The sequence below is a fragment of the Carassius gibelio genome, chromosome A18 (genome assembly GCF_023724105.1).
Source record: "Carassius gibelio isolate Cgi1373 ecotype wild population from Czech Republic chromosome A18, carGib1.2-hapl.c, whole genome shotgun sequence".
Taxonomy (NCBI): domain Eukaryota; kingdom Metazoa; phylum Chordata; class Actinopteri; order Cypriniformes; family Cyprinidae; genus Carassius; species Carassius gibelio.
This window is the reverse complement of record NC_068388.1, coordinates 14,684,576-14,705,495: the sequence shown is the minus strand read 5'-3', so window position 1 is coordinate 14,705,495 and position 20,920 is coordinate 14,684,576. Positions and strand designations below refer to the sequence as shown.

General features: G+C 37.4%; 1 protein-coding gene across 8 annotated transcripts in view; it reads right to left on the bottom strand.

Moving 5' to 3' along the window:
* Positions 1–20,920, bottom strand: part of LOC127934027 (ryanodine receptor 1) — a 115,214-nt gene that overhangs the window by 35,887 nt on the left and 58,407 nt on the right. For all 8 annotated transcript variants that reach the window (XM_052531196.1, XM_052531197.1, XM_052531198.1 and 5 more), the window contains 33 exons: positions 20,320–20,520; positions 20,117–20,228; positions 19,784–19,927; positions 19,355–19,628; positions 19,003–19,120; positions 18,728–18,860; positions 17,875–17,969; positions 15,475–15,610; positions 15,207–15,390; positions 14,976–15,087; positions 14,682–14,802; positions 14,399–14,568; positions 14,076–14,296; positions 13,897–13,987; positions 13,673–13,813; positions 13,428–13,591; positions 12,989–13,067; positions 12,809–12,898; positions 12,571–12,711; positions 12,414–12,491; positions 12,246–12,321; positions 12,014–12,137; positions 8,150–8,265; positions 7,973–8,040; positions 7,709–7,830; positions 7,293–7,342; positions 6,725–6,785; positions 6,485–6,611; positions 6,282–6,390; positions 3,344–3,425; positions 3,129–3,259; positions 2,722–3,042; positions 2,392–2,632 (listed from right to left, as the gene is read on the bottom strand). In XM_052531196.1, the coding sequence (XP_052387156.1) occupies positions 2,392–2,632; positions 2,722–3,042; positions 3,129–3,259; positions 3,344–3,425; positions 6,282–6,390; positions 6,485–6,611; positions 6,725–6,785; positions 7,293–7,342; positions 7,709–7,830; positions 7,973–8,040; positions 8,150–8,265; positions 12,014–12,137; positions 12,246–12,321; positions 12,414–12,491; positions 12,571–12,711; positions 12,809–12,898; positions 12,989–13,067; positions 13,428–13,591; positions 13,673–13,813; positions 13,897–13,987; positions 14,076–14,296; positions 14,399–14,568; positions 14,682–14,802; positions 14,976–15,087; positions 15,207–15,390; positions 15,475–15,610; positions 17,875–17,969; positions 18,728–18,860; positions 19,003–19,120; positions 19,355–19,628; positions 19,784–19,927; positions 20,117–20,228; positions 20,320–20,520 (4,433 nt within the window). The remainder of the gene's footprint in view (positions 1–2,391; positions 2,633–2,721; positions 3,043–3,128; positions 3,260–3,343; positions 3,426–6,281; positions 6,391–6,484; positions 6,612–6,724; positions 6,786–7,292; positions 7,343–7,708; positions 7,831–7,972; positions 8,041–8,149; positions 8,266–12,013; positions 12,138–12,245; positions 12,322–12,413; positions 12,492–12,570; positions 12,712–12,808; positions 12,899–12,988; positions 13,068–13,427; positions 13,592–13,672; positions 13,814–13,896; positions 13,988–14,075; positions 14,297–14,398; positions 14,569–14,681; positions 14,803–14,975; positions 15,088–15,206; positions 15,391–15,474; positions 15,611–17,874; positions 17,970–18,727; positions 18,861–19,002; positions 19,121–19,354; positions 19,629–19,783; positions 19,928–20,116; positions 20,229–20,319; positions 20,521–20,920) is intronic.

The following is a 20,920-nucleotide window of genomic DNA, read 5'->3' as shown; positions in this document are numbered from 1 at the left end:
CACTAGACCTCAATATGTTACCAGCAGCCATAGTTATTAATTTTATATTGCCTGCTTTTTTTTAATTTTAGCCGTTGACTTACGAATCACCAAGAACCATGGCTTCAGCCAAATCTTCTGTTCTACTTAAGAAAAATAAATTACCTACATCTTGAATTTCCAGAGGTTGAGTAAATCAGCAAAATTATTGTTATTTTATTTTTTCAACAACATTTTCATTTTTGGGTTTACTATCCCTTTATGTATTTCCAGCAGAACACTGCATAACTGTAGCATGTGATATAATAAACAGAACATTATTGTCCGTTGCTTTCAATGATAATATAATTATTGTTTTTGCTGTGATAGGGCCTTAACTCCTGCAAAGGATTTAACGTATCTAATTGTACATTTGTTGGTGGTCTTGTTACAAAAATAAATTCTAAAGCAGTACTGGGCTGCGTTTCTCGATAACGATTGATCTTAGCACTTAAGAGCATTTTCTACGAGTCATTTTCTGAACGTTCATTGTTGTTTCACGTGCGTTTCCCAAAAATGCACTTAACAATTGTACGTAGCCATGCTTTAAGTGCTACTTAGGAGTCACTATCCATTTGTCAAGTGCTGAAAAATTACATATTATAATAATATAATATTAATCTACTATACATAATAATACATAGTATATAACATTTATTATATATATATATATATATATATATATATATATATATATATATATATATATATATATATATATATATATAAATATATATATATAGTAGAATAATGTTATACATATAGATTAATATTATAACATATAGTATATAATATCTGTTATTTCCGGGTCCAATACATGGTTGGTTTTCTTGCATGTCAGCAAGTCATTGACAGATATTTGTGAGTTTATCCTTATTTTTCCCAGAATTTGAAGTATGTTTCCAACATTACCTCTTTTATTAGTTTTTTTTTTCAATCATTTAATTTAGATGTGTATTTCTTTTTTTCTTTTTTTATATAAATTAATAATAAAAAAAAGATAAATAAAGTGTACAATAAAGTACAGTAAAAAGCTTTAATTATAATCACATTGCACTTGGATAAAGTTGAATGTGTAATCTGCCGATTGTCCTGCAGGAAACCTCATAACTCAGTTTTCTTAAGATGCACGTAGGGATTTTGGTTTACTCCAGAGCACTCATAGATCTACGAACATTTTCAAGAACTACTTAAGTAGGGTTATGGTCCGCAAGTCTAAGATGATTCGTGCAATCGTTTTTACGATAAACTTAAGCTTATGGTGCTTTTGGGAAATGCAGCCCTGGGCCACAAAATCATCCATTGGTGTGGACACTAATATAGTTATTTTTATTGGTATGAATGGGCCTTTACTACTGCAAAGCAGACATGTGTGGGTATTTGTTGATGCGATATATCACGGTAACGAATATGCACAATATTGTGAATAATTATATATTACAAATTATTCCAAATTTGGAATACATTTTCAGAATACTTTCCCTGTCAACTTTTAAAAATGCACAAAATCGCTGTTTGCTGCTTGAAAGACACGTGTGTGCTCTGATGTAAACAAGCATGCATGAGAAGCACTTGGGGGAACGTGTGAGAGGTGCGCTGAATGAAAACATTCACTCTCTGACAGCAGGTGGCACTAAACTGCAGAAAAATGCATCCGTTACCCTGGAAAGCCCATAAATAAAGCAGCTGCTCTACTTTCTAAAACGTATTTAAATAGCCATTCAGATTTGTGGATTTGCTGTGTTTTTCATCACAGCGCCAAATACTTAAATATTTAGACTTAATAGGCTATTTATTTTCAAACTTTTTTTACATTTTAGTCTGGACTACAACATACCCTAGATATTGTTTGAAAGTGTTTTGATTCTTTATTGTTCATTCACACTTTACATTAGGGCTTCATTAGTTAGCATAAACTACCAATGAAAAATTATTCTGAACATTCATTAATCTTAGGTATTCCAGTATATAGCACTTTAAAATCGAAAGTTGAAACTGTGTCATTTAATGAGCTAACATGAACTAAGAGTTTTTTTTGTTTTTTTTTTAACAAAGATTAATAACTTCTGCAGCAAATGTAATTATTCTTATTGTGAATGTTAATGCATTAACTAAGGTTAACTAATGAGGTCTTATTGTAAAGTGATACCTATTGGTCTATATAGTTCTTTTGCACTTTATTCTGTGTAAAACTTTTAACTTTATTTTTTTTTTCTGTATTGCTTTATTGCATATTCATTTTTGTTATAAGATAAAAGTTACTACTGCAAAGGCTTTAAAGTATCGTAAGTTACTTCTGTTGGTGATCTCGTAACAAAAACATAGCTTGAAACAATACTTGGAACATAAAATCGTCCTGCGGGTGAGAGATACCTGTTGTTGTCCACGTATCGGATGAGTAGTGGGTAAAGAGCATACAGATCCCTGCAGAGCACAGCGAACTCATCACGAATGGTTCCCTGCTCACTGTCCACCTCTCCCTTCCCCTCCATACGCAGCTGATCCTCCTCGGCCACCACCTTTCCACAGCGTTTCTTCAGCTTCTCCATGGTGGGGATGAAGTGGGACTTAAGCATCTCAGGCTTTGCCCTGCTCACGATGGGCTGAGCAAACACTGTAGAGGAATATCAGAAGGAACTCCGTAAGGAAAAACATGGTATTGACGGCCATTTTTTGAAGACTCCATATTTAGTTTCCTCTCACCTGCCAATCTCTTCATCCAGGAAGCTTCATCAATGCCCAGGTTATTGACGACAATCTTCATGATGCTACCCAGGAGCTGATTGAGTTGTTCGGAGGTGACATCCGTGCACAGGCAGCCTTCCTGCTCTGGGAAGTTCTCTGGTCCCCTCTCCCACCAGCGGGGCAGATAGTTGCACAGCATGGGCAGGGTGATCTCAATCACGTGGGGCATCTCTGTGTAACGGGCCCCAGATTCTGCCAGGTCCCCGATCTCCTTCATCAACACGTCCAGCTCAGGGATGTCCAGACACAGTTCCTGCACTTGACTGGGCAGACCCAGGACTAAAACATGGATGATAAGGTAGTTAAGGAAGCACTAGTTGATCAAAACACCTATAGATGGAATGTGTTCAGTGTGAGATACTGACTTGTTCTCTCTCGTGGGGTTTTGGTGGTGTACACGGAGTATGAGTTGAACTCGTTTAGGTGAGGCTCCAGAAAAGCAACAGGCATAGCAGCAGCCAGATGAGCCAGACACTCTCCTAGAGCTGGTCTTTGGCTGTGATATCACACCATAACATTTGTTATAACATAATGCATTCTGTAATAATGGCTCATATAGAAACAAAAAGCTTTTTCTTACTTCTCAGCATGAGGGGTTTTCACAGTGCCCAGAGAATAGATGCTGCACATTATACGATAACAGGATATCTGCAAGTCATCCACTGAGTGATGAAGGGAGGGATACACAATATGAGGGACAGTGAGCAATCTATCGTATATAACAATTAGGATATCACAATTATTTGCTGATTTTTTTCTGATTTCGTATTTTCTAACTTTCGATTCATTATTGTTAGTGCACAATTTGTTGCTGAGTTTCTGGAATGAAATGAAATAAATTTAAATGAAATTAGGTAATACTACTTATTTACACCATTGTTATTTTACTTTATTTAAATAAAATTAAATAAAATTAGATAAGATAATACTACTCGTCATTAATTGTTATTTTACATTATTATATTAAATATATCTATTCATATATTTCATGTGATTACATTAAAGAAAATAATTTTTATAATACTACTTATTTACATCACTTATTCTTATTTTAATTACACCATATGTCACGCTCCTGGAAATGCTTCTGTGTACAACTGTTGGCGCAAAATGATTATTACATTTTGAATATGGATATTTTTCTTACAAAAACGCATCAAGTCGCTACAGAAGGCCTTTGTTCATCCCAAGAGCAGTTTGAGACACTTTTTTTATGGAAGGATGCTTTTTATTTCACTTCTTTTGGGCTGTAGGAATGCAACACCCGCTGACTACAATGGTAGAGCTTGAAAGATCAAAGACAGTTTTTTTATATAACTCCAACTGGATTCGTCTGAAAGAAGAAAGTCATATACACCTAGGATGCCTCGGGGGTTAGTAAATGGGTTGGTCATTTTAGGTGATTAACCCTTTAATTCTCCTTTCAGCTAGGATCTTCTTCAATTTCCCCTTCAACTTCGGTCAGAAATCTTGGTGTAACCTTTGATGACCAGCTGACCTTCAAAGACGACATTGCAAAGACTGCATGATCTCACAGGTTTGCCTTTTACAACATCAGAAAGATCAGGCCTTTTCTAATGTAGCATTCTGCACAACTTCTTGTCCAGGTCCTTTTCATTTCTAGGCTGGACAACTGCAATGCTCTTCTGGCTGGACTTCCATCAAGCACAATCAAACCTCTAGAAATGATTCAGAAATCAGTGGTATTCAATTAACCCAAAAGAGCCCATGTTACACCTCTCTTTATATCCTTGCACTGGCTACCGGTTGCGACTCGCAACAAGTTCAAGACATTGATGCTTGTATATAAAACAGCCACAGGCTCAGCACCTGCCTACTGTACTTCCACTCACTATTATGAATCTACATCCCTCCAGAAGTCTGAGATCCGCTAGTGAGCGACACCTTGTGCCACCATCACAGAGAAGCTCAAAATCACTTTCCAGAACATTCTCATTCAACATTCCTGGATGGTGGAATGATCTTCCCACCCCTATCCAGAATGCTGAATCCCTGACAATTTTCAAGCGACAGCTACTTGGCTTCATCGTAAAAAACAAAACAAAAAAAACAAAACAAAAAATTATTCCTTTATTTATTCCTTATTTTTCTAGCTTTTTCTTGTACTTATTTGAACAATGTCTAAAACTTGGAATTACAAGCAGTTCCTGTGTTTGTTTGCCTCTTTAAGAAGAATAAATTATGTATCCCCTAGTTGTAAGTCGCTTTGGATAAAAGCATCTGCAAAATGACTAAATGTAAATATATATAAATGTAATTCAATTGTTTTAAATGGAATTACATTCTTTTTTTTATTATTCTACTCATTTACACTATTTATCATTTAAAATTAAATTAAATTTGATCATATTACTTATTTACACCATTTATTATTGTACATTATTATAATTTATTTACATTTAACTTATGCCATTTTTACTTTTGCTATTTTACAGTCAGTGAAGCAAACTGAACTGAAACTCAGTTGGTAGAAAGAGCAAAATATGCACAGCCTTTTCAATTGAATTCTTTCCAAATGTTAATTATTACTTAATTAATCTATTTATAAATTAAAGGTGGCGGGGGGTAGAATGGTGTTTCATGTATTCAGAGTTGTTCACAGTGTTAAAGAGATGGATTCTCATGCTAAACATGGCCAAAGTTTTAAAAAATAATTTGAATGAAAGAGAATTTCTGTGCAGAAAATCGTATTTCCGGGATGGTACAAGTTTCGGCTGGGGTTTTTTTTCGATCGTGGATTGAATGACGTAGACAAGAGTGGAATCCTTATATGATTATTTCGCTCTGAAAGGCGCACCTGCGCACACATTGACCAGAGGAGAGAGAGACCGCGCACATCAACGGGCTTCATCGGGAAATCGTCGGCAGCACTGCATAGGATTTGTTTGAGAATGTCTCCAAATAAAAGCATTTTTGGATGTGAGGGAAAGTTTACCGTGTTCAGCTTCCCAAAGAACCCAGCGTTACATGAACAGTGGATGCAGTTTGTTTTTCCGGGGCTGCAATGGAGTGTATCAAGTGCCTTTGTGTGTTCTGTTCATTGATGAATGTTTTATAAACAAGGCCCAAGTCGACACTGGATTTGCACATCATTTGTTATTAAAACATGGAGCGATCCCAGTGATAAAAGACCCCGTTCATGAAAGTACAACTGCAACAGATTTCTGTATTTTGTTGGAAATCAGCACATAAGTGAATGTATGTTAATGGAAATAACACGAAACATCAGTATTATAGCTCCGCCCACGGCATGCCTCCAGGAGCTCAGCTTTTTCCGGAGAGAATTGGAAAGCTGTATTTTTCTTTTATAAATATGATAAAACTAAAGACTTTTTGGATATATGAAGGATGCAGGACTACTCTATAGGTAGTCAAGATTAACATGAGATTAGGTGAAACTGTGTATGTTATGTACCCTTTAAGTAAATCTGCACAGCTATGAAGGTAAAATTTAGGCAAGTTAAATGACTCTGTTGAAACCTATGAAAATAACTCACACATGACATCATCTCCAAACTGGTGCTGGGCGATGTGTTCGAACAGTGAGGTGAGCACCGGCAGAAGAGCAGTGGTAGTGTAGCTTATGTTCTGAGATACACCTTTCACCTGACAGAGAGGGGCAGGGGAAAAGGCTCAATTCAGCAATTTTGGCAAAGAACAAATTTACATCTCAGAGAACAGGGCTAGATTTACAACTGACCTGGTTTTTGGTAGACACTTTCCCCAATTTCAGGTTCTCAACCATCTTCTCAATATCATCGGCAGCACTCTCAAAGAAAGAGCGTAGACCAGCCTTCACAATCTCAGGCCCAGATTTCATCACAGTTCTGGAAGAAAAAGAAAAGACAAAAGACAAAAATAAATTCATTTAATTCATAAACATAAATTGAGGATGTAAACATTATTAAAACACTGGGAATCATGTGTTCAACACACATACCTGGCGTCCAGTGAGTGGGAAAGAATATGAAGACAGTTGACCAGTGCTGCGGCATCAGTGCCTGCACACACAAACATTCAAACAACACAGGACTTTTATTTTCCTACAATTAACCTACAACATGTGGACTGAGGGTACTATGCTAAAATATATGACACAGATATAGCATGAAGTGATAGAGTTAAAGCCAAAGCAGATATTATTCTGAAATACAGTATTCCCATTATAATGATTCTGACCAACTGTAGGACTACAGAGCCAACACTGCAAATGGTGCACCAACTTAAGCAAAGCACAGCAAATCATTAGAAAAGCACCCAGTGGAAGAAAGAAAGAAAGAAAGAAAGAAAGAAAGAAAGAGAGAAAGAAAGAAAGAAAGAAAGAAAGAAAGAAAGAAAGAAAGAAAGAAAGAAAGAAAGAAAGAGAAAACCAAAGAGAGCTTAGAGCAAAGCAAATAAGTGGAACTATTAGGAATGGATATACTGATTATGCGAAACATTAAAGAAAAAGGGGATGATGCAGTGGAAAAATGAAAATGTGCTATCGGGTTATCATGCAGGATTCTTACCAAAGAGGGAAACCCTGTGTCTCACCAGACCGGCCAACTTACAGAAGATACTGAGATAGAAGATACATAGACAGAAACAGAAGAAGAGAAGAGGGGTGGAGGTTTGGGAAAGAGGAAATGGCATGAAGAGGAATAAAAGGGGCGGGGTTAAGGTGATGGAAACGTAGGAGCAAATAATGTGATCCATAAAAGATAAATATAACAAAAAGGATGAGGGAACCCATGGGAAAATACTCCGGGAAGGGGCAGAGAAAAAAACCACAGGCAAGAAGAAGTGTGAGGAGCAGAGAGGATGAGACAGGTCGCAACATCACAACTAACGGACATCATTTAAAATGTTAAAAATGAAAATCTTTAAGGTATATAAAATCTGACTAGGTTACCACAGAATAATGAAGTTCTGTATAATTAGTTACCTTGCAATCATCTCTTTCTCCTTGTTGGAGGCATGACCACCACTGCCCAAGACTTTAGCAGGTGTGGACAGGAAATACAGGCAGTGATTCTTAAAGTACTGGTTTACCAATGGAAGCAGAATCTACATGAAGAGAATATAAAGAGGAAGAGCAAAGTTTGAGAGGCTGTGATTTGTAGGATGGAAGGTCTGTATCTCTTCCAACTAAATCCCTCTGAGCTGTTTTATTCCGCATGCACTCATATTCTAGTCAAAGGCGTCTCACCTTGGCAAAGAATTTAATCTCCTGTTCGTGAGGGGACTTCTCAACTCTTCCACTGCTCACAACGGCCTCTGGAGTAACAAATAGACAGAACAGTAAAAAAATACAACTTCAAATGCACACTTACATCTACAGGTCTTTGGATCTAAGAAATGTGTGTATGGATCTATGAATGCAAACCAAGATGAGCGATAAACTCCTGCGCAATCTCCATCCACTTCAACAGCTTCTGTAGGAACCCATAAGCGAAACGCTTTTCAATAGAGGAAATCTCCTGTTCCATGTCCTTCAAACCTCTGGAGAAGAAAAACAATGAGAAAGAGAGAGAGAAAAAAAACAAGGACAAAACACAGTTAGTTCACCTTATTAAATCTCTTCACATGCTTTAAAATATGTATGAAATGCTTTAAAAAATAATGCATGATTGTTATGTCATTATTTCAGGATATACAGCGGAGGTCAAATTTTATTTTTTTTATTTTTTTTTAAATACTGTTAATCTTTACACAAATTTTGAAGAAATATTAGCTGTAGGTATGCCACTGATCCACTAACATTTGACAAAATAACCAAGGCATTTCAACAAAAACTTTCATTTTGTGGAAATCACAAGTGATCAAAATTAGAGAACAGTAACCACTATAGCATAAAAGAAGATTACAAATAAAATCTTTCTCAAACTTTGCTGGTGTGAACTTGGTCCACTCTTCTTTCACTCTTTACCATAGTTCGCTATCTGTAGTGGGTTTCTTGGCCATAACTTTGTCACCAAGGATTTTCCAGATTTTGGTCAGGACTCTAGTCTGGTCATTTTAATATTTCAATGCTTTCACCTTCAAGGAACTGCTTTATACATTTTACAGTGTGACGGGGGCAAAATTGCAGGCAGATTGGGTGATGCTTGCAGGGAAGGATCTACAATGACAAACTTCTCTTGAGATGGTTAAAAGGGTCATCCCTTTGGCCTTCACCTGGACAACCTCCTGTTGCAGGATTTCAGTCACATTAGACTGGCCCGCCATCCTGCAATCTCAGTGAAATTTGGAGGAATGTTGTCACTTAAATAGGGTTTGTCATATAATTAAGGAAATTAGAGTTATTTTTCAAATCATTTAAGTTTTTATACTTATGAAACACTTATGAAAGTGTTGCTTTTATTCTCACTGATGCTGCCATCACCATGTCATGCGGTCACTGTGTGTTCTGTTGTAAAAGCGAAAATACTTGTTTGGCCTTCCAAAAGAGGACACAACTAGAAATCAGTGGTTAAGTTCAATTTCAACACTGTTCCAGAACCGTTCAACCCAGATAATCAGATTTGTGCTGCGCATTTTATGGAGGATGAGGTATGTTTCCTGAACCAGTAGCCTGCAATGCATCTGTAGCACAATGGCTGTTTCTATAAAGATGGGCACTTCCAACGTAGCTAAGACAGTCTGTCACTTCTGACTCCCAGCTTGTAAGTATGTTATTTATATTTAAATAATTTGCCAATGATTATGATGTAGAGTAGGCTTGTTTGTTGTTTCTCAGATCACAAATGCAGACATGGTTTTATGACTACGCAGCACAATAAGCAACGCAACGAGTAAAAAGACAGTATAAGTCATTATAATCAGTTATTACCAGTGTTGAGTACTCGAGACTCGGACTCGGTCTTGGACTCGGTCTCGAGACCGTATTTTAATGGTCTCGGTCTTGTCATGGACTCGTGTGCATTTTGACTCGGTATTGACTCGGACTCGAACATATTAGGAATCGGACTCATGCCCGAGTCCACTCGAGTCCCAATCAAAATATTTCATGATTATTACTGTATGTCAATGTTTATTTAAATTGATGTATGATTGACACATCCAATGACTGGTGATTTTCTTTTGACGTGAGACGTTAGGCCTACAACACACTGGATGTGTGGCGCAAGCGCCTCAGCTGCGTGGCGTGTCTGTTTTTAATTCGGCTCCCATGTTAACAGGTTAGATCTTGCAGACTGCCTGCGTGAGACGCGCGGAAAACCCGTGCATGCTAGAAATAGAACCGACGCCTATTTTTCACGCGACACGCGTGCATGTTGGAAGCGTTTCCAGGCAAAATATACTAGGAAAATATGTTTATATGTCATTTTGTACACAAATACATATTAATTCATGACATTTTGATATTTGAAAGTCTATAGGTTGACATAAATTCAGATATAAATGTAATTTTCAAAATAAATTAATAATGATCGATTTTCAAATATTGCACCTGTCAAACATACTCTATTTTGCCGTCAATACTGTTGATGGTGTCTTATCAGTAGGTGTGTAAAAAAAAAAAAAAATTTGATATTGTTGTCATGAAGACAAGAGCCTGGTTTTTTGGCGGCCTCCCTCTATGTCACCTACAGCCGCAGCAGTGCGCCAAGCGCCGCGTGCAGGCACGCTTCTGGTGTGTAAAGACACAGAAAACGCGAAGCAGCCATCACATTTCTGGCACGCAGCAGAGACGCCACGCAGCCAGTGTGTCACCGGCCTTAAGTTACCCTCCTGCCATCCGCCTGTAGTGATCCCGCTTTCCAGAAAGCCACATTGCTACATTATTTCTCTCAACTGTGTTATTTTTACAAAGTAGGACAAAATGGTCACAGAAAAAAAAACAAATATTAATTAAATTATATAATGAATACAGACACAGACTGACTCAACACTAAACATCTCCCCCTCAAAAACAATGTCTGACAGAATGCATTGAACTTATATGGCATTTGATCCAGCTTTCTTCCCCTGGCACATACACACTTTTGGATTAAATTTTCCTGGACAGTCACTCGGCTCTTGTGTGTATGCCCTCCATAACTAAAAAAAATAGTGTGTATTTTACCCTGCATTAAAACGCACCATCCAGGGAAATTAGCATTAGATTATCCGTTGCTGTTACAGAAAGTGATAAAATGGTAACTGTTGTCAGTCCCCGCTTCCTCTGCGCCAGTAGAGAGAGTTTTTAGTTGGGGTGGATTGATCATGAGACCGCATCGTGCTTGGTTGGGTAGCTAGATGGTCTCCTCACTTATTTTTTTGAAAATTAATTATGCCCATCTCTAATCTTCACAACATCTAAAGTGCACATAATCCAATACATTGTAAGGATATTAGCAGTCATTAGTTAAGCTTCAATGTTAAAAGTTATGTAAAAGCTGTTACAGTTGAACATTTACAGGTATAGTGGTACAGTAATGTTACTTGTACTAGAAGTGTTATGTAGAATTACAATATAGAGTCGTACAGTAATATTATGTGTACTAGAAAGGTTATATGGATGTGTATAGTGGTACAACGATGTTATGTGAAAATGAGCACTTAATATTGACAAGTAACACTTCATAATACTAATAAAATAACAATTACACCACATACTATGTGGCCCTTTTAACCTTTATTGTTTCCACCAAACATTTTACATACTCTTGAAGATTTCTTTAGGTCTTGTCTCAGACCCAATCTCTCTGGTCTCAGTCTTGATTCGGACACGACCCTTTCTGAACTCGGTCTTGACTCGGACTCGACCCTTTCTGAACTCGGTCTTGACTCGGACTCGACCCTCTCTGGACTCGATCTGGACTCGGACTCGAATGAGCTGGTCTCGACTACAACACTGGTTATTACGTCCCAAATGCCTTATTTGTAATGGTTTTTATTGGTTTTGTCTCAGATCTTCTTAGTGAACCAGCAAAACCAGTTCACCAAATCAAACTAAATCGAACTAAAACGGTTCATGTCTCCAGTACCCACTAATCCACAAATACTTAAGTTATTCGGTTTATAAATGTGCCTTACACTACCTCTGACGCAAAATAAACCAATATCCCAAGTTATTTAGTTAGTCCTAACAGTACATTGTAAATTGCATGACAGTTAAAATTTTTTTCTGTATTTATTGCTCTTAACTTTCACCTAAAGAACCTAAAGAACTTCAACTACTGCCAAAGAACAGCAACGAGAATTGGTCATTTTAGACCTTAGTCACTTTAACATCATTTCTTGTTGTACAGCATCAGTTGGGTACCTGGTGACAGCATATCCATTACACTGGAGGAATTTGAGTAGGTCTTGGGCTTTCTCTCTGTCCCTTGCCTTCTCTTTGGCCGTCAACGTATCATATGGTACCAACAAAGGATGGGTGCCACCACCTATGAACACAAAAAACACAAAAATCTAGAAGACAGTCCACGGGTTTGTATTCTGAACATTATTTTGTGTCGTCAACATGACACACTGGATAAAATAATCAGTTATACCCTTGGATTGCAGCTCCACCTTTTTCTTGCGGCCCCAAGTGTTATGGTAATTCTCAGCAAGCTGTTCTGCCATGGACTGAACAGAGGGTAACATGGGAATGAATCAATCACAAGGGCTTTTGAATAACAAAGTTATAGTTTTATACTGAATTAATATAAATAATATACCTGTAGTTCTCTGGACAAGGCCATGCCTGTCAGGTCCACTGGCTGGGGAGAGTATCCTTGGCTGGGATCATAGGTGGCCTGCAGGAGATGAATATGTTTGGATATTAGGCTCACACAACATGATATTTTCATCTTCTTTGTACCATCTCTCTTTTACCTGAGCAGTCTGGGAGATCTTCCTGGTGGCCTTCACTTCAATTTTCACAGTTTCTCCTTCTCTGGCTTTCTCCAGTGTCCATTCCCATGCCAGCATGGCCTTGATGGACTCTTTAATGGGCCAGCGATAGATCTCTTTATCCTAGAGAGAGAATTCAAAAGACAGGTTGACCTTGATTCTGGACGACCAATTGTAACAACCAACTGACGAGGAAGATTCCAAAAAGATCCATTCAGACCTTCTCTGAGAAAGTCTTGTACGGCCGCAGCATGGGGTGAGTTTTGCTGTCCTCATCTAGAACCTCTCCATATGTCCAGTTGTTTTGAATCTGAAAGATGGAAACAAAAGGTTACAAAGCCTATTACCAGTCCCATAATGCTTTTGGCTTTCACAAATGAGCGTGAATGCTGATACTAACCTTTTCAAAGGCCCATTTATCATGCGTGTGCTCAGCATATTTGTTAATGAAGGCATCGAGTCTTTCAGGAATGATGGTACTGCAATTATAATAATATTACTAATAGTTACTGTTGTTGGTTACCCATTTTCTATTTAACTACAGCTTTTGCCCCCAATAAAACTCCTAATTTGCAGCATATTAATAGTTAGTAGGGTAGTTGTTAAGTTTAGGTATGGGGTATGATTAAATTGGTCATGCAGAGTAAGGCATTATAGTTGCTTTATACATACTAATAAACAGCCTATATGCTAGTAATATGCATGCTGATAAGCAAGTAGTAGTACCATAAATCTGTATAAATAAATCTATATAAACACATTAAAATACACAATGCACATATATAAATGCAAAGATGCAAAATGAATACAGTAATTGTACTAGCTGATCATATTCTCACTTTGCTGTCTCCACTGGTTTGGGGTCAAAGTTTCCCTCAGCGTCAACAGATGCTTTCTTCTCAGTCACAGATGAATAGCTAGCATCCACATAGTCTGGTGGGATGGCACCCGCAATGGCGCAGATGCAGGGCATGGCGATCTTAAACAGCTCTGCATCAAATTTCTACAGAGATGAATGATGATGCTAAGTCTACACAGACAATTCAGTTGTAATTTGTCTGTTGAGACTAAATGTTTGTCAAACCTTGTGTGCGAGGGACTCAAAGATGCCCCAGAAGAGTTTGCGAGAGAGATGCAATTCTTCCTCCGATGTGATTCCAAAGTTTGCCCATCCATTTGGCAGGCAGTAATACTTCCAGCAGCGCTCATAGTGATTGGTCAACAACTAAATGAAATCAAAGCACAAAACATGAGCACAAGAAACAAAAAAAATCAATGTAACTAATTATATTAACTATACTTGCATACCTTGAGGGGCATCTTGGCATACTCGTTTAAGATTGGCACATCAAACACCAGCCTTCTCAGCAGATGCTGCAACATAGATGGCCGCAAATACCTAAAATACACACATATTACTTGATTAGCAATAACATTTCATGTTTTCATCTCTTCCTTTGAGCGCAGACGTTACAGAGTGGACTTACTTGACAAGAGACATAAGGCAGTCCTCGATGACGTCCCTCTGGGCTTTGGTAAGGGCACGGCCCCGGGACAGTCTGTAGATGGTGTGCAGCATTGAGTCGATCATGATGGCACGGTGGTCCGAGCCAGCGAACAGTGGGGCACACTTTGTGAGCAGAGGAAGCACAGCTGAGCACAGGTAACGGTTTAGAGCCAGAGCCATCTCTGTGGTGCTGAATGCCACCTAATGGAACATCCCAAATAAGATCAGAGTTTATTTTATGTTATATATTATGAAAAGTAAAGAAGAGCTGATGAAATATGTCTGACAATACTAAAAGCTTACCGTATCTAGAGAGGCTGCAGCTCTCATATCGGGCAGGAAGCCCACCTCTAGCACATGCAACAGGAAGTCCTGGTTATCTATGCCGTACACTCTGTCCAAGAAAAGCACCATGGAGGCTTTGTGGTCTGGTACGAAACTTGCCGACATCTTCGGCTCAACAATCTGACCGTCTATGAAAAGTAGCCAGGTAAAATGAGTGTACAGAAGTTGGATGGAAGTCCGTTTCTACCTCAGAGTAAACCAGACAGAAAAAAATAAAGATTCATATAAGAATCTTGTGTACCTTTGCCAAAGGTGGGGATCTGAACAGAAAGGCTGATGACTCCCACCAGGTCTTCAATGGGTACGAGAGACCTCAAGATGGCTCGGATTCTCAAAGCTTCACCTTTACCTGCCTGGATCAACTGTGGGTAAAATAGAAATAAACTTATTTTTAAATTGTACTATTATTTCACTATATTTTTACTGCATTTTGATCAAATAAATGCATCCTTGGGGAGCATGTGATACTTCTTTAAAAAATGAAAAATGTTTGTCATGGACTCCACAGGTAAATTATTCCAGTTGGTGTACTTACATGCATTTCAGGAGCGCAACGACCCAGCAAGTCAATAAGAGCAGAGTAAAATGACATGATAGCATTTCCAAGATGCAGTCTGTTCTCTTCATGCTGCTCATCCCCTCCAAACCTGAGAATCAGTGACAAGGGGCAAAAAAAGGAACATAGATAACATGATATAATGGCAAATTGTTTAAATAGAAAGCCAAATATTAAATTCACAGCAAACATTTACTTCCAAACGCTTACATGAAACGTCTGTCCTTTTTAGGAGTTGGCCCATCCCTGGCAGGGTCTTCAGAGATCTTAATGGCTTCTTCGATGGCAGCTAATAGACCTGCGCCACCCTCTCCTCTCAGAGCAGGGCCGAAGCACTCAGGCCGACGAATCAACAGACGAACAACCACATTGGCATTCTCCTCTACGCTCTCACCTGCAGGGGGAGACACAAACACAAAGTTTTATTCTGAATGCCCCCAAAAAGAGTCAGAAACAGAATTACACGAAATAAGCTCACCATTTACAAACACAGCAAAACGCAGGAAGTCCAGATATCTCTCTCCACCACCTGGATTCCATCCTATGTCAGGGTAGCCTTTAGAGAGAAGCATGGGGCACATCCGAAGGCCACATCCAGCCAGATACGTCACCACCTGAGTGGCATAGCAAACCAATGATTTTATTATTATTATTATTATTTTTTTTTTTCAGTAATACATTATTATGACATTGTTTTAGTGCCACGTTAAATGAAAAAAAAAAATGAGATTATAAGAATAAAGTCAAAATATTACTAGAATAAAGCCAAAATATTTTGAGAATAAAGTCGAAATATTACGAGAATTATGTTGAAATACTATGAGAATAAAGCCAAAATATTCCAAGAATAATGTCGAAATACTTTGAAAAGAAAGTTGAAATATAACAGGGATAATGTTGAAATACTACGAGAATAAAGTCAAAATATTATGAGAATAAAGTTGAAATATTATGAGATTAATGTCGAAATACTATGAGCATAATGTTGAAATACTACGAGAATAAAGTCGAATGTAGAAATAAAATAGAATAAAGAAAATGTTTTGACAATAAAGATTAAAGTAAAAATATTTTTAGAGTATATTCTGGCCTTTTGCACACGCTAATGTCCCAGATTGGGAGCACTTGGAGATTCCAAAATCTCAGCTTTCAAAATCTGTAACAATATTTTATGATAATGTGTGTTTTTCACGCTCTTTAATGTGGCATGACAGATCGCTGTATTTCCTTCAGTTAAAGCAGCATGTATTTACGATTACAATAATGAGACATTATTTTCATTATAAATTAAGCTTTAGGCTATAGGCTTACTGATGTTCCTTCACTTTTATATCTTGCTATACACTTTAAAAAAAGAGCAAAGGCCCATTTATAATTTGTATTTCCTGATAAATCTGACAGAATTAGAAAGCTGAGTTGTGTTATATTAATTATTGTGTTATATTTAAAGCACAAAATTAGTTTACTGGTTTAACGATTACTGGGTGGCTGGCGTGATACAATTAATGAATGGAAGACGTAAAATATTATTTCCAATCATTTACTGTATTATACCATGAATAAAACAGCTTGTGAATAGGCCTAGTCACTTACATGTTGTAGCCTACAGGCTACCTGAGAAAACAAAACAATATTAAAGATTTGGAGTCCACTTCAACTTATAGAACATTTTGACGTTTTTGTGGAGTAGGTGGTGGAATTTTCACAAATTTGGAATTTTCACAAAGAAAACATGTTATGTTTATGTTTCACATAAATACATTGATCAGATCACTAAAGAGCTTGAAAAATACATTATTGTATAACATATAATTTGTGTTTCACTAAAAAACTTATCTTGAAAGCTGAGACATAATAAAAGTAGACCCCCTAAAACCTCAAAGCTTACTGCTACTGGGAGGCTGGCGCACTACAAATAACGAATGCAATGGAAGACATAAAATATTATTTCCAAGCATAGTGTCCTCGTGAGTATGACACATGGTATGATTTCTGCTAATGATTTCACGTATATAAGTGAGCTACAGTGCCCCCTAAAGGAATGTTGATTGGCTGTGTGTTAGCTGATGTTAAGATAAAAAGTTGTTCCTATTCAGTCTGTTAATAAATATCATATTCTTGATATTAAGTTGTTTCTGCGAGTCCTTAAAACTGGTCGCTCGGATGCAACAACATTCAAATCAATTCTGGTGGCCTGCATCTTCTCCCGGTGCTCTTTATCCAGGACATAGGCATGCGCAATAAAGGCCTACTCTCAAAATAATATAACTTTCATTTCTACGATTTCAATTCTCAAAACATTTCAACTTTATTCTCGTAAAATTTTGACTTTATTCTGGATACATATCGACTTTATTCTCAAAACATTTCTACTTACGGCTTTATTCTCTAAACATTTCGACTTTATTCTCATAGTATTATGACTTTATTCTTGAAACAGATCTGACTTTAATCTCGAAGTATTCCGACTTTATTCTCAAAAGATTTAGACTTTATTATCATAGTATTACGATTTTATTCTCTAAACATTTCGACTTTATTCTCGTGGTAATATGTCTCTATTCTCGAAACATTTCAACTTTATTCTCGACTTTATTAACATTTGTAATTTATTCTCGAATTATTTCAACTAGGGCTGCTCCGATCACGATTGACCGATCGTTAATGCGCATTTCGTCAGTAAAGCCGGTTCTCTAATCAGCGGTAACAATCGGCCGATCGTGATCGGAGCAGCCCAAATTTCAATTTATTAAACTTTAAATATTATACAACTTTAATCTTGCAATCTTAGATTTTTATTTTTTTTACGTGGCACTAAAATGCCTGTACTGTACCATAAAATCATTAAATACAAAATACAATTTGTTCAGATCATTACCATGTCAAGGTCTTGCTCTTGCAGAGCCAGTGCCAGCTCATTGTTGTCAATGCAAGATGCAGCAGCAACATCCAGAGGAGTAGATCCACGCATCCCTAAAAAGCAACAACAACAACAACAAAAATTATTTAAATGAAACAAAACAAAACAAAGTAATACTATGATCCTAAATTTTTTATTTTTTATTTTAAGGAACTAGATGCATTAATTATTTAAACATTTCTGTAACAACAGAAATTATTTAACAGTAAGGTCACATTTGTTAACATTAGTTAAAGGATTAGCTAACATAAACTAACAATGAGCAATAGATTTTACAGCATTTATTCATATTTTTCAGTGTTAGTTAATAAAAATGCAATTGTTCATTGGCTACTCGTGTTATTTGAATGATCCAACATCAACAGATACAACTTTGATTTTAAAAATGTATTAGTAATTGTTGAAATTATGGATTTAATTATTCAATGTTACTTAATGTTAACAAATGGATCCTCATTTTAAAATCCTACTAAGAAAAATGTTGATAACCATGTTAGCGTCCACATCTACAGACAAGCTCTACTTATTACAAGCATGCATTGCAGTTATGTCGTCTACCCAGTTAAATGTGCAAGCTTTTTGAACTGGCTGATTCCAATTGGCTGTCAATGTTTTTATCATTCATCATCTGAACAAAGTCATTCTGAAAGTGATTCCAATGATAAATTTCCTCTGTGTTGTTATCATCATAGCTGTGCTGTGGAATTCCCTATACTCACAGAATTAGAGTTATTGTTATAGTTATCACTGGTGTCAACAGATCCGACCATAATAAAAATCTGTATCAGTTAAGTTTTAAAAAGTGACCAACCCAGTCCAATGCCACTGTTCTGCAGCAGGTAAGAGAGATGGTCGAACATGGAACGCTGGTTCTGACGGCTGATCCTGCAGAAGTAGCACAGGAAGCGGCAGCAACTGGTCACCATTTGTGGGAATCGAATTTCCTATGGGGAAAAAAAAGAAGTTTGTTTAACTTTACATCAGCTTCAATGACAGAGTCGGATCCTTGTCCAAGAATATCAGTTTTAAATGTTCAGTATATATACAATAAAAGAACTCTTATAAATACAGTAATCAGGAAAGTACCTTAGAGTCTCCTCCACCTCCTAGTACATTGACCATAACCTCCATGACTGTCTCATGCATGCCCAGTGCTCGCATCAGGTTAGGGTGCTGGTAGAACAACTTGTTGTTCATGATGTTCCTATGAGACAGAAAACAATTTGCATTTGATATACTACACTATACAAAAGATATGTCCAGATAAGCATACATGACTCTAGAGAAGTTCAGGGCATGAACACAAACAAGATACACCACAATTTGGGGTCAGAAACATTTTAATTCGCAATTTGCCGTATTTGTATCAAATAAACAAAGCCTTGGTGAGTGGGAGAGGGAGAGGGAGGGAGAGAGAGAGAGAGAGTTAAGTACCCACCCAATGCTCTGAATCATAAGCCTCTCCTCTTCCGGGCCCATCTGGACGATGAGAAGGGAGCGGATCTGTCCCAGGCACTCCAGCATGTCCATTGTGTCCTGTACAGACACAGCGTTGATGGCATAGGCCTTTGGCAGGGCACGGATCAGCTCCCCGAGAGCGTCATATTGCCGGTGAAGGAGACTGAACATGAGCCGCACCAGCTCAGGGTTCTGAATAAAGGACTCCTGTGCCCAGTAGATCATTGTGTGGGATATCAGCTCCTGTAAAGTACCTGGGGCATAGAATGTTCTGGAAATGTTAGACTAGCACTATGAATAAAAATAGTACAAGTTTGAACAAAAAGCAAAAATATTGATCTATAACTGCATCCATGTTTTGAGGTGAATCTGAACAACCTTCTCAAGATGTTTGACTACATTTACTCACTAGGTTTATGCTCTTCCTCTGGTTCTGGCTCCTCTTCTTCCTTTTTCTTCTTAAAGGTCTTGATCTTCTCCACTAGACTGAGTAGTCTCCCTCTCAGAGACGCGTCTACCTCTTCCTCCTCTGCTTCTTCTTCTACGTAAACACCTGGGGTACAAAAACAAATATGGATTAGCACCAAATAGTCCAATGATTTTATTTATTTATTTATTTTTTTGTCATAAATTTTCAGAAGAAGACCCAGAAACTGAATTAGCTGTAGAGAATTTGATCCAAGATGATTTTGCAACAGCAACTTCTTGGTGTTGATTTTTGTGAGATATTTTGGAAACTGACCACAGTGATTCAGGAGCTCAATGTGGAAATTCTGGAGGGTTTCCCGCACTTCCTCTGGCACGGGGCAATCCTCATCTTCCGGGCTGTGCTTAAAGTTAGTCAACAGGAAAACCTACATACATGCACATAATCAGTTGATAGTCTCCTTGAATGCAACAAAAAATTATATGTGCTGGTTTAAAGTAAAGAGTTGTGTATTATACTTGTTCCTGAGGAGGAGAGCGAAACTCTCTGGTCCTGCGAGCGGTCTCTGCAGCACTCATAGTAAATGCTTTCATTAGGTCTTTGTATCGTTCACGCTGGTTTGCCTGGATCTGCTTTACAAATGTATCAGAGAATGCCAAAATAGCCTCAACTCTGTGTCTGAGCTCACAGTCACAGAAATATTGTAGAAGGGTGCACATCTGAAAGATGAGACAGACAGACAGGCAGATGGAGACAGTATTAATAAAATATATCAACAACAGAAAATATACATAATATACAGTATATACAATAACAGACAGACAGACAGATATCGACAGACAGACAAATAGATAGATAGATAGATAGATAGATAGATAGATAGATAGATAGATAGATAGATAGATAGATAGATAGATAGATTGTATAAACAGACAGACAGAGAGACAAATACAGACAGACAGAAAAATAGATATACATATACAGTATACAAGTATACAAACAGATGGATAGATAGATAGATAGATAGATAGATAGATAGATAGATAGATAGATAGATAGATAGATAGATAGATAGATAGATAGATAGATAGAATCTTATCGAACATATAGATAGATAGA